Consider the following 13707-nt stretch of genomic DNA (forward strand, 5'->3'; position numbering starts at 1 on the left):
GCTTCCTAACATCGGTTTTCCGAGCAGGGTTGTCGGCCCCGCCCAACTCCCAACCTGGAGGACCAGTTGGTACATTTTGTCCGGTTTTTAAGCGCGGGAGACTCGCCTTCATCCTTCTCCGTCTGCAGCTTTTCGTTAAGAAAGAGCTTCCAGCGGTCACCACGTGGAGGTGGAGATAGGGTTTGGTAGTAGAGCTGTTGGTGTTGGTTCAGCAGGCGTTTCCCAGGTTTTATGCTCCATCGTGGGTACCAATCCACGTTTCGCCCTGGAACCTATACTACTCTTTGACCGCAAGAAATCCTAAAAGTGAAAGTGAAGGAACAAAGGCAAACGTTTGGAATGCATCAACATTGCATCCAATCCTATAATTCTATACGCCGAGAGCCTTTCTGATGGCGTTCATGAGTTTGCTACGGGATTATTGTTGCCGTCATTTGTACGGTACTCTTCTATTTTCTAACCACCAATAGACGACCCTGTGGTCAACATGATAACCCAAATTGGATGATAAGGAAAAACAGATCCATAAAAGTTAGAAGAAAAGGATTTCATGCTTTTATGATTTTAAAAGTGTATTACTACTTGATTTTCTGTACGAATGTTATGTCTGAATACCACTTCATTGAGTGCAGCATGCATACATATTTCAAGAATAGATTAAATTTTCTTATCTACGATCTATTCTCCACAATAGAAGAATCACCCTATTGTTTAACTATCGGCTGAACGGATACTGCAGTTTTGAATAAAGCGCAGTTTACCATGCACATTTAACGTTTCTGTAGGTGACCCTGACTGAAATCAATGCTAACCATTTTCTCACTAGGTTCGAACTCCAAAACAACAAAAAATATGACGGCTAAATGCGTCAGTCAATAAAAGTTACTCAGTCACCCCTGGGTAGTCCATCGAAATAATAATAATTTAAAATAAAACATGTAAAAATTCAAATTTCACTATTTTTATTTAAAATACGGCTCTTAACAATTATATGTGAAAAATTGCATCTTTTAAATGCCCACCATGAGCACGTCTACAGGCAGTCATACGAGAATTAAAATTGTCAAGGACTCGCTCACGCATTATCGCATTGACTGCAACAATTTCAATCTGCATATTGTGCTTCATTGTCGGCTAATTCACAAAGACTTTACTTTTTAAAAAACCCCACAAAATTTAGTCTAGTGGAGTTAGATCGCATAATCTAGGAGGCCAGTTTATGTCACCACTACGCGAAATCAATCGACCGGAAAGCTTAGATCGCAATAATCCAATGTTTTTTCGTGTTGTATGGCCTGTGGCTCCATCGTGTCGAAAATAAAGATCGTTTATGTGCATTCCTTCAAGCTCGAGTCCCCAAAAATCTTCAATTAGTTGTCTATATAATAATCGTTGGCGCAACAATCCATATTGGATCAGCGCCTTGAAGTATGTTAAGCGCTCTATCATTAAAGACCGTAACGGGTCACTACAGCATACTGTAAGAGGCAATATGATCAGCATTGCGCTCGCCCGAAATTATTACCTTGATTTGACTCAGCTGAATCGACTAATGTCCGACATCCAGTTACGAAAACAAATCTCTCTGTCACCAGTAAGATTTGAGCCGCGACCTTCCGCTATGATAGCCCAGCGCTCTAACTACTTGAGCCATCCAGACATATCAGTTGTCTATAGCGGTGTATATTGCCAGCAGCGAAGGAAAACGAGCCAATTATTCCACCAGCCCAAAAACCACACCAAACAGTACATTTTTGTGGATATAATAATATAATTCCCCAGATGCGTCAATTTTATTTGTTGACGATTCCTTCAATGAAATGGGCTTCATCACTAACGACGGTAAAAAAAACCAGCATCATGTTCGAAGAGCCAATTCGCGAAATTTCTGCGTTGATAATGATCTGTGGCTTCAACTCTTCTGATAATTGAATTTATAAGGATGCAAACTCTTATGTAAAATTCGCCAGACAGTCGATTCATGAATGCCTCATTGTTGAAAACTTCGAGATATCGATGTTGAAGGTTGTTCAAAAATGGAATTTTTTGGTCTTCTAGTCCTTTTTCTATCCTCGACAGAGCCAGTTTCTAAAAATCTTTTCATCATCATCAACGGCACAACAACCGGCCGGCCAAGAGTTCGCAATTCTTCTTGCTAAGAGCCCAAGTCTCCGAGGAATAAATGAGGACTGGCAAGATCATTGTCTTGTACAGTAAGAGCTTTGACCCTATGGCGAGACGCTTCGAGCAGAACAGTTTTTGTAAACTGAAATAGGCTCTGTTTGCTGACATCAACCATGCCCGGATTTCATCATCGTAGCTGTTATCGGTTGTGATTTTCGACCCTAGATAGGAGAAAGTACCAACGGTCTCCTATTTTTATTCTTCCCGTTTGACCAGTGCGGTTTGATGTTGTTGGTTGGTAGGTTTTCGGTGCTGACGTTACCACCATATATTTTGTCTTGCCTTCATTGATGTGCAGACCAAGATCTCGCGCCACGAGAGGCAATTTGTACGTCTCGGGTGGTTCTTCCCATGATGTCGATCTTTCCACCAACCTTTAAATTGTCGGGTCATTCCGTCAAATATTTGCAACGAAAAAAAACACGAATTTTGTGATAAGTTGTTCTTAACCATTTGAGTTGTTCTGTCGTTAAATTTGTACATCGGTCTATTTAACAAATGTCAATGATGACATAGAAAAAACAAGTTAGAATACAGAAATCTCAGCACTTTTGTGTTCATCTTATGTGAGCAACTCTCTATGCACGATTTTCCATTCATACATAGCTAAGAATACAAAACGGACTATTTTTCTAAACTCTCCACCATTTGGTTTTATTAAATGCCTGATCTGGAAGCAATTGCGAGGTTTTTAAATTGCCATTCAGCGTATCAAGCCACCGTTGTTTCGGCCGGCCTTTTGGTCGCTTACCATCGACTTCGATGTTCAGACCAATCTTGGCAAGTGAATTCTTGTTAGCGCGAATTGCGTGATCATACCATCGAAGATGCCTGTCTCTCAGTTTTTCCACGATTGGTGCAACCCCATATCGATCGCGGATATCCTCATTTCGGATGTGACCAAAACGTGTCACGCCACCATTACCGGAAGACGCCGTTCATTATCTTTTATATTTGGCCAACACTGAGAACCATAGAGAGCGACAGGACGGACAACATTGCGGTAAATATTCGATTTGAGACGTTCGTTGATACGTCGATCACAAAGAACACCAGTTGTGAAACGCCACTTCAGTGATTGTGCCTGTTTCATGGGGATCGGTCGTCAAAAATTCAGTTTTGTTTAGATTCAATCTGAGACCGTGTTGCATGGGGCGATCATTCCATTTTTGGACAAGTTGCTCGAGATCATTTTTGCTATTAGATGATAGGAAAACATCATCTGTATAAAGCAGTATGTAGGGCGCTGGACGTTGTATATCCCGTGTGACTGTGTCCATAACAAGAACAACAGAGACAAGAAGCGGTTTTGATATACCCGCCATACTTCGAACTTTACTTTTCCGAACGTGGTAGAGCAATTGAACCCAGCGTGTTGTCGTAAAGCATACCAGTTGAGTTCGTGTGGCACACGGTCAAACGCTTTCTTTCGCTTCGATCCCGAAATGCAATGTAAAGAGGCGATGCTTCTCCATGAGTAACCGCGCAGTGGGTATTGCGTCAGTAGTTCCGCAGTTTTTGACAAATCCGGCTTGATTCACGGTTATTTCAATGATTTCGCGAATACGGTAATCAAGAATGCGTTCAAAACTTACAGGTATTACTATCCAAACTTTGATACTACTCTGACCGAGTTGGTTAAGCGTTAGCCTCTCGATCCTGTTACCCCGGATTGGAATCCCGATCTAACTTTGTCAGTGAATGGGAAATAGTTGAAGTTTGATCTTTTAGGAATAAGAAACATCAGATAAATTTGACTGGATAAACTGCATTAGTTTAAAAATGTAATCTGCAATCAACAAACAAACCATATTCAAGTTCTATCGGCACTAATTACAAAGACACTCAATTATAAAAATTTATCTGGCGCATATGCTACCAATTTTGCAACGCTTCTTCATAATTTCCCCATATTTTATTCTATATTTAGAACGTATATTACATTGGCTAAATCCACTAACCAAAATATACTTGACAAATTATTGATAAGATAAATCACAATGTTGATCATAGGGTAGCAATTTTCATCTACTGAAATGATTAAATTGTTTCAATGATTATCAGGAGCAATTCGATTTTATCGAGGCCATTTAATGAACCAACCACATTTTCAGACTGCCTCAGATTAGTAACTTTAGTATCAAATCAACCCTGTGTCCAGTAACAGTTTTTGTAAATATTATTTCTTAAACTTCATTTGGTGGAAACTGACGCTTTTCGCTGAAATGCCCTGTTCCAGTAAAGTATCAATTTATTTTGTATTTTGTTTGTTTTAAGTGGTATTAATTTCTAATGATATTTCGACACGCTCGTAATGGACACGTAATTGCTTAGAAATCTTTTTGTCAATGGTTACTTAATGTTTGCATCTATGCAGTATGGACGTTGAAAACTTTGAAGCGTATACGGAAATACAATTATCTAGATGAGAGTCGTCGAAATTATAAAGTTTAATTGAATTAAGCTCGTAAAGTCGAATACTAAAATTTAGTGCTAAAAGTGTGCTTAGCGTAATCATCTCTGAGTAATTTTAAATCATGTGTTCACACAGTGATGTCATAATTTCGTATGTTACTTTATTGACGGAAAAAAATATGACGCTCTGTGAAAGATGTAGATATGTAACTCTAAAAATAGTATACAAAAAAACTACCTTATTGTTTTGTAAAATATCAAACTTTGTAATCTATTCATTCGAAGTAACGACGGCAAATTCGTTCCACTTTAAATTGGATATCTCAGAAGCACATATGCCCCAGCAATCTCCTCTGTTATTGAAAAACCCTCATTTTGTGAAATAGGACGAAATAATTAGGTGCTAGATCAAACGAACGTATCTCTAAGCAATGTGTCAATAAATAAAGGTTTCTCTCTTTGAAATAATCAATCAATTTATGTGCGATGCAAGAACTGACACCAATGATGAAAGATGACGTACGGATTTCGATTGCCTCTTCCCACTGCAGCTCTGGATTCGAACGAAAAACATTTCGTATTGGAATCAACCTATACTGCTGCGATCAAATGCTTACTTCGTGGGGGAATTATTAAGTGTATGCAGAATCAACTGGCATTGAACTTTGAACAGGTTGTGATGCGAATGCCCAGCATATTTGTTGGGGCAGTAGCAAATGCAATCCTAGAGGAGAGAAGCTGTTTGATTTTATCACTTCAGCTGGTCTGATGAACGCGAACGTAGGGTGCGCCCCTACGTTCATGGGGCCAAGAAGAAGTGAAGTAATTGACTTAACAATCTGCACTTCAAAATTGTTAGAGTTGCTTAGAAACTGGCCAGTGCTAGATGAAGTTTCACTCTCAGATCACCGTTACTTAGAATTTAGTCTCACTATTGCAGGTGAACAGACTATAATACAAGACGGATTGGACGAAGTTCAATGAACTTCCTTGCGACAAAGTTGAGCTTCCTAGGCGACTAAGGACTCATTTGGAGATAAAAAATCAACCTTTTAGAGTACTTTGAAGTCGCTTCTCCAATTTCCTGAGGCCAAGGTGGTAACACGATTTCATGGTGGCTTAACTTCCGGAACTCACAGCCTGAATATAAGAGGCTCATAAAACGTTCGAAACGAGATTCTTTTAGAACATACTGTGAGGAACTGGAAGGTAAAAGGGGGACGTCCAGGCTGTGCAGAGTCGGGGAAGTTGGACTCTCTTAAAAAACCGGATGGTACTTTCATAAACTCCAGAGTGGAGTCTATACAGTGGGAGGAAGTGAATTGGCGGTTTCTGCAAATCCTTCAAGACGAAGGGGTTGCAAGGAGAATCGGGACACTGCGAAAGCGGTTGTTACCAATGAAAAGGCGAGAGCTGCAATACTATCATTTGAACACTTCAAAGCACCTGGCATGGATAGCATCTACCAAACGATGCTAAAGGAGGGTATAGAGCACTTAGAGCAACTTGTAAGAAATATTTTTCAAGGATGTCTTGCTCTAGGCTTCGTGCCTTCCTCTTGGCAGAAAATGAAGGTAGTCTTCATTCCAACGCCTAGGAAAGATGACTATTCAAATCCAAAGAACTTCAGGCAAATCAGTCTAACATAATTTTCTCTGAAATGTCTGGAGAGACTGGTTCAGCGTCACATTTGCTTACCAACGTGGAAAGTCCTGCGAGTCTGCTCTTCATTCTTTGGCTTCAAAGATAGAGGATACAACTCTGAAGGATGAGTACACGATGGGGTGTTCGTGGATATTGAAAGGGCTTTTGACTGTGCATTCTTCCAAAAGCTCTGTGATGCCGCCAGAGAGCATGGTGTTGACTCTAATAATATGCTAACGCAGAGATTGTTGTGTGCTGAAGTAGGTGTTGATCGCGACCTAACAACAGAAGTGACGAAAGACTGCCCTCAAGGAGGCGTGCTATCACCACCTCTGTGGAGTATGCTGATCAACTCATTACTATGCGAACTGCAAAATCTGCCAATACATGTTCAAGCTTATGCGGATGACCTGGCTGTGCTGGCTGTTGGGTGAGATCTCGGAAAGTTGTGTGGAAATACACAACGCGCCGTTGATTTGATTGACAGTTGATGTCCCAGACATGGACTTTCAGTAAATCCAAATAAAACCGCAATGGTATTATTTACAAAAAAGAGGAAACTGAATGATCTTTGCCTTCCAAAGATAAGGGGTACAACCCTTCAACTCTCCGAAGAAGTGAAATATCTGGGAGTTATTCTAAACAAGAAGCTTCTTTGGAACAAACATGTGGAGATAAAGATGAAACGGGCTTATGGGCTATGTAGACGGACTTTTGCCTCAACATGGGGACTTAGGCCTCAGATAGTAATGTGGATATATGTTGCTATCATTAGGCTGCTGTTCGCTAATGCATCCGTCGTGTGGTGGGTTAAGGTGAAACAAAAGAGTTTTCGCTGTAAACTAGCCACACTGCAAAAAACTGTGTGTCTGGATATCACCGGTGCCATGAGCACTACATCCGGAGCAGCTCTGAATGCATTATTCAATTTGGACTCCTTGGATTTGTTTATTCAGAGCACTGCATTGAGAGCAGCTCAAAGACTAATTCGATTAGATCTATGGGAAAACAATGGACGTGGGGCACAGAGCATTGGAAGAGTCATTAAGAGAACTGAATCTAGTTTTCGCAATGCCTTCCGATTCTCAAATCCCCGTACATCTATTTGGTAGAAGATATGATGTTATCTTGAAACGGAGAGAAAACTGGGACGAACCAGAGGAATGAGTGTCAGGACATACTGGCGTTTTCTACACCGATGGCTCAAAGACATAAAATGGTTCTGGAGCCGGACTCTACCTCTTGAATAAAAACAAGAAGTGGGTTTTTCCTTTGGGACAATACAGAACAGTCTTTCAGGCTGACGTGTATGCAATCCTAAATGCGACAACCTCGATGATTGACGAGCGGTTGAAGGGCTGGCGCATCGCAATCTGTAGCGATAGTCAAGCTGCATTGAGGGCGTTGAGTAGTACTTTGATCACTTCAAAAATCGTACAGGAATGTAGAAACCAATTGAATTCCGTTTCCAGATTCAATACGGTGGAGTTACTCCGTCTAAAATTTGAGATCGGGTGCAAAGTAGAACTACGAGGGGTTAGAATATACAAATTTGAAAGGAGGCAGAGCCCTTTCTCACAAGCTCCCCAACCAAAAAATTGAAAATAAAAAATAATAAAATGCTCAAAAATAGAAGAAATATTATGAGTCAGGTCAATGTCACGGTTTACTTTCTTCGATTATTATGGCGTAGTGCATCTGAAGCTCTTATCAAAAGGTAGTACGGTTAATAAAGGGTTTTAGATTGAAATTTCTGTGAAACAGTGCGAAAAAACGCCTGGCATTGTGGAAAAACAATTCATACATTTTACATCACCATAATGCACCTGTGTCCATCTCCTAGTGTTTTTGGTCAAAGAAACTTCACAATAATGCCTCAATCATCATGTTCACTTCCTAAGACTTTTTAGATTTGCAATGGTTGAGGAAATAAAGACCACCACCAGAGTTTTAGACTACACCAGTAAGTGACTGTCCGAATTGCTACTAGGATTTGAAAAAGGGCTGCCACAAGTGTTTAATATCTGAGTCGGATTACTTTGAAGAGAACAGCATAAATATTAATGAATAAAAAAATATTTTTTGAAAATACTATATGTCATCCTACTTTTTGAGCACACCAGACTAAATATACTCGGCTCGCTCAATAAGATCTGGGTTCCAGGCGACATTGGATTAAAAGACAATGCGGCAAGGGAGGAGGGACGCTGCTACACGATTCAGAGCATTTCTGTAGAATCGGAAATAGATTGTACCGAAGCTGAAAACGAAGAGGATTGGTTGAGGGAACCGCATTAGGGGCACCAACCAGAAATTAAAAGAGTCCAGGATTTTCACGCGGCTATACGAACCCAAGCTCTGCAAAATTCACCAAGAAGAGCCTCTGGATCATAGTAGGAATACTCTCATTGCAGTCTAAATTATTACCTGGAAAAGCTAAGTACATCTACGGACACTGTCTGAGAAATCTGTGACAGTGACAAACTCTTCATAAATTTTTTGGGATAGTGTCCGACAATTGTGCAAAGTAGGTTAAAGCATCATTAAGCATGCCAAACTGAAATACTTGGAAGGAGGAATATAATTAAATTCCTATCGGTTATAGGCTTGATGGACATACTATAGCTAATAGGTATATATAGTTAAAGGCGTACAATAGTTCTTCTAGGATGCAGTGTAAATCTCTTTGACATTATTATTACCTACAAATAGGATTATTAGGTAGCAAAATATTCTCACACAAATTAAATTTAGATAAATCGGTTTAACCGAATAAATCGGATGTGACATGCAGGCAGACCAATCTATCAGTAAACTGGGACTGTTTTGTATTTTGTCACAAGTCAAGAAGAAATACAGTGACGAACAGACACCTGTAGCAATTTCTTAGTTTACTACGCAATATTAATTATTTTATATTAAATTGTAAATTAATTTTATTTAAAACAAAATTGTGTAATCATTCAATGGAACATGTCTCGAAAACTTTTTCTTTTGTAAAAAACGACCAGGCGAGGCCTTCTGTGAACTAGTCCCAGTTTTTTTAACCGACTTCGTGGCTGGCCATGCTTTTTCTAACCAATAGCACGCTGTAATTAGCCTGAGGTCGACCGCAAGTAGTACTCTCGCTTCCTTCCAATGCCCTGTGGTTTCTGGCAGAAAGGATTCAGCCTATTCAAGGAGATCCTTTTAGGCTTGCCATCAAGGTCTATACACGCTCGATGACTTTATAGGCGCCCTTTTATGGTAGCTACAGCGACTTCCGAAGGCAGCAGCCCTCTTCAGAACGTGAGTGCAAACTTCGAGCTCTCTAAGGTTGTGGACCGCCGCCTGCGTGTGACCAGATGGCGGAGCGTTCTCTCGTACACCAGCTTAGCAGTTCCTGCAGCAAACTTCTCTTGGACGGCTGTGCGAGGCCAAGCAGAACGACAGACAAGACCTGCGATCTGCGCCATAACGGCTGCTTTCAGCGTCCAATGCTAACGTTCATTGGATTGCGAATGGTATACAGTTGTTCGCTGACGTTTGAATCCCATAGTCTGTGATGATTACGGCGAGAACACCAAAGTGCGGAATCCGCTGTCGACAGAGAGCCTGAGCACATGATTGTTATATCCTGTTATATCCTTCAGAGGGATTGTCTCACGCTACTGCGTACATCTCTGAGTGGCCAAGATCGTGCACCGAGTAAAACACTTCCTTACGAAAAGCAGCCGGAATATATGGCCTAAGTCAATTTTCAGAGATCCCGCGGCAGAAAAAGGAATGTGTGCCCAAGATAGGGAACTCCTTGAACTTGTATTTGGAGTCCGACTGCTGGCTCTGAAGAGTTGCATCATTCTTCTGGGCGACAGCGAGTACCCAAAAAGTGACTAAAACTGGTATGTTCATTCGGGGATCTGAGAGAAAGTAAAGTAAAAAATTACTGCACGCGCAACTACAGAAAGGATTGGGAAAAATGTACGTAGGTAAGGTGAACCAAAGATAATGTCAAAGAATCAAATCTGCCTCAAAAATATGATATCATACAAAGCAAAATAAAGCAAACACAAATACAATAAAGTGGAGGAAAGATGAGACGCTCTCGTGACAATATCCAGTATCTTTCTTTAATTGCGTTCCGACTGAATGGGGGTTTACACATTGGAGAAAGCCAGCTATATCAAATTGGCAAGAATACTGGTAAATATCCAAAACACACCCATTTCTCCATTTTCGTTAAAAATAAAAGGTTGAAAAATGTTAATTAGGTTTCCAGCCATATAGTATTATTAATTTTATTTGAATAGATATCGGTATCGAGTGGAAGTTTCGTGATTTTTTGTAAATTTTTTGGTTGGGTAGTTCCTGAGAACGAGTCCGTGAAAGAAATTATCAATTTCCAGTCCCCGTACATCCCCACTTTGTATCATATATAAAAAATGAGACTAGTTTTGGAAAGTACTAATCACTCTAAATCTTTTTGCAGCGGTCACGTTAACCCTGCTCATTGTGGAATAGTGTGTAATGTTTAGATCTCCGCTCCATCTAGTCTTGATTGATTTCGACAAAATTTTCGCCAACGTCAACCGAGAATGCTCCACACTGGAGCTGTTCCGGAGAAACGCAAAATGCCATGTACTGCATCGAGTTAAAATTTTAAAGAATTCAAAGTCCAAAGCGGAATTCGCTTCCACTTCCACTTTCACGGCAGTTGCTTTAAGGGGGTCATCCCGTGTGAAGGCCGTTTTTTTTGCCTTTTTTTGAAAAATTATGGTGGAATTCGCTTCCACTTCCACTTTCACGGCAGTTCCTTTAAGGGAGTCATCTCGTGTGAAGGCCGTTTTTTGCCTTTTTTTGAAAAATTATTTTGAAGGACTGGATAAAGATAGAAACGTGGTTTTTCCACCATATGTTTATTGATATCTCTAGTATATGTGATAAATTTTACAGCTTGATATCGTGACTAGCTTTCGGAATACGTGTCAGTTTATGCACCCATCTCCAAAAAAAGGTGTTTTTCTGCTGTCACGCTGGAGGGCGGTGTGTTCATCTGAGGAGAAAAAACTAAACGGCATTTTAATGTGGACAATATTTCACGGTCCGCAAACTAGGATAATTAGAAAATATTAAAAGGTAAATTTTTGGTGGGCTGTTAAACTTATTTTTTTGGATTTTGGTGTTTTTTACGGCTTTTTTTATGAATCAAAAAAAAAACTACCCGTTCGATTGCAATTATCCTAGTTTGCGGACCGTAGAAATATGTATTAAGGAAGTCGTGAAAATTTCAAAGAATTTGGCTGGATAGATTTTGAGCTATGGTGGCAGCCGATTTTCAAGATGCAGTTTCGAGAAAAAGTCTTGCAAGGCCGATTGTTGCTCTCTGGTTTCAATTCTGGCTCTTTTAGCGGGGTCAGTCAATCGTCGTTCAGACCGCCAAATTCGCGCTTCATTACGGCGGTCGGCATAAACCTGACATACGTGACCAACTTGACATCCCATTGTCACTAGGATTTTGAGAATGCCATTGAATCCTTCATTGAAAATAATTACAGCCAGAAAAGTGGCTATTTCTACTACCTTGGCCCCAGAATGAAGGTGTTTAGGAGCGAAAGTCCAGATCAATGCATTTAACGACTCATTGTTATTCCGGGTCTCTGCTCCTAAACATCTGTTCAACAGATCATCTCGTGACAAATCTTCGTAGATTGGTTTGATGACTGTTTGAACTTCTTCAGTCAAAGGTGCCTTCTCATGGTGGAAACTATCCAGTTCTCCTTTAGCTTCCGCTTTGCGCCATTTGCACGAACTGTCCTCGCCTGCTGAACAATTTGGATGCTGAGGATTTTCGTCTCTAGAAAATTTATGGAAGAAAGTTGTCCAAATTTCCTGCTTCATTCCTTCTATCGAATTTGCGTGTCGACGAATAGCTAGCGCAGTAGCGAAGTCCTTTTTCTTCTCTGATAAGTATTGATTCCCATGAAATACTCGTTTTTTAGTGCGAGCATGACGTTGAACGTTAAAGCGATCTCCCTTCGTACGATCCATTTAAAAAAATAACTGAACACCCAAACAGCACAATACTTACAACAAAATATAACTAAGTATAGCTTGAAAGCCTTTCAGTGCTCACTCTAGACTGGATTATCCTTTTTATTCCAAACAGCATATAAGTTTAGACAATTGATTGGTTTTCCGTCTTTTTATATTTATACCTGTGTTCGCATTTATAAGGCTCAAGTAAAAAACTAACAAGCAAAAAAGATTCGATGCTCTTTCTCAGCGAGTACTCTAACGGCGGCTGCAAACTCCTTACCTTTTTAACACTGCAATTTCTGCACTAGTCGGAATATCGGAAAACCCCTTTGCCCACATATTCTCCACTATATATAGATACAATTCATGCAAAGAAAAAAAAATCGATTTCTCCAACCCGACACACGGGATGACCCCCTTAATTCTCACGAAGTTATGGATTTTGGCCTAATGGATCTTGAAATGATTTTGAAAACGGGATAAGTAGTATCGAATTGAAGATAAACACCAGCAAAACCAAGGTTCTCGGTCTGACTGATCACTGATTAGGAAGGATCATCATCATCATCAACGGCGCAACAACCGGTATCCGTTCGAGGCCTGCCTTAATAAGGAACTCCAGACAGCCCACTGTTATTCGAAAGCTGCGTCGTGTCATCCAGGCTCTCCAGCCTGAGACAATAGCTAATGGAGAACTTCGTCGACATTCGTGGATGAAATCCTAAGACAGCGAAAGTGGCAGTGAACATATCACACATTAAGAAAGCGCAACAAATCAATTGCTGGCTACGCCATGCAGTCAAATCCACTATCCCAGAATGGCAAACGAGTGGATCGCCCTAGAAACACTTCTTAAGTCCTGGGGAGGGTTGAAGTAGGCCAGGAAAATAGAGATGAATGATGAGCGTTTATAAGAATTGCAAATAGGCCATCTGAGCATTGCGAGATAAAGCCGGGTTTTCTGCTACCGACAGGAATGGAGGCAATTACTGAACTGTTCATTTCAGTGGTATATTCGTAATCCCTGGCTAAATTTTCCCGGAATTACGAATACGCCACTGGAATTAACAGTCTAGGAATTGTTCCAATCGTTTCGGTGAAATAAGATAATAATAAATTGCGAAGAATTGGGAATTAACCAACGATTGAAAGATCTGAAATTTCAAAGCCGCTAACAGTGAAAGTAACCCTTTGCACTTTTGCAGTTATTCTGGGAGAATAACGCTCTTGTTGAGAGGGTATCAGTTGCTCAGTAAATGAGATAACTTATATTTGTAATCACACTTCGGCATTGAGTTAGAATTTCTTTCATGTTCCCATGTATCTTTTTGAATCCAATTAAATGAAAATTAACAGTATCGCCAATATGACCAAAGTCCAACAACATTTAAAAAGTATGTTGAATTCCAGAACATGGGGCACTTTTGCAGCCACAACGAAGCAATCTGC

The 13707-nt window shown here is 40.3% G+C and overlaps 1 protein-coding gene across 7 annotated transcripts in view; it reads left to right on the top strand.

Moving 5' to 3' along the window:
* The window catches only part of LOC119647150 (pancreatic triacylglycerol lipase-like), a 42289-nt gene that overhangs the window by 22602 nt on the left and 5980 nt on the right, over positions 1-13707 (top strand). Inside the window, exon 1 of one of the 7 annotated variants that reach the window (XM_038047954.1) lies at positions 4310-4422. The exons of 5 other annotated variants lie outside the window; for them this stretch is intronic. In XM_038047954.1, coding sequence (XP_037903882.1) covers positions 4410-4422 — 13 coding nt within the window. In that variant the 5' untranslated portion in view covers positions 4310-4409. Of the gene's footprint in view, positions 1-4309; positions 4423-13707 lie in introns of those variants that run through there. One more of the 7 variants, XM_038047953.1, reaches the window with a different exon arrangement.

The sequence above is a fragment of the Hermetia illucens genome, chromosome 1, assembly GCF_905115235.1.
Source record: "Hermetia illucens chromosome 1, iHerIll2.2.curated.20191125, whole genome shotgun sequence".
NCBI lineage: Eukaryota > Metazoa > Arthropoda > Insecta > Diptera > Stratiomyidae > Hermetia > Hermetia illucens.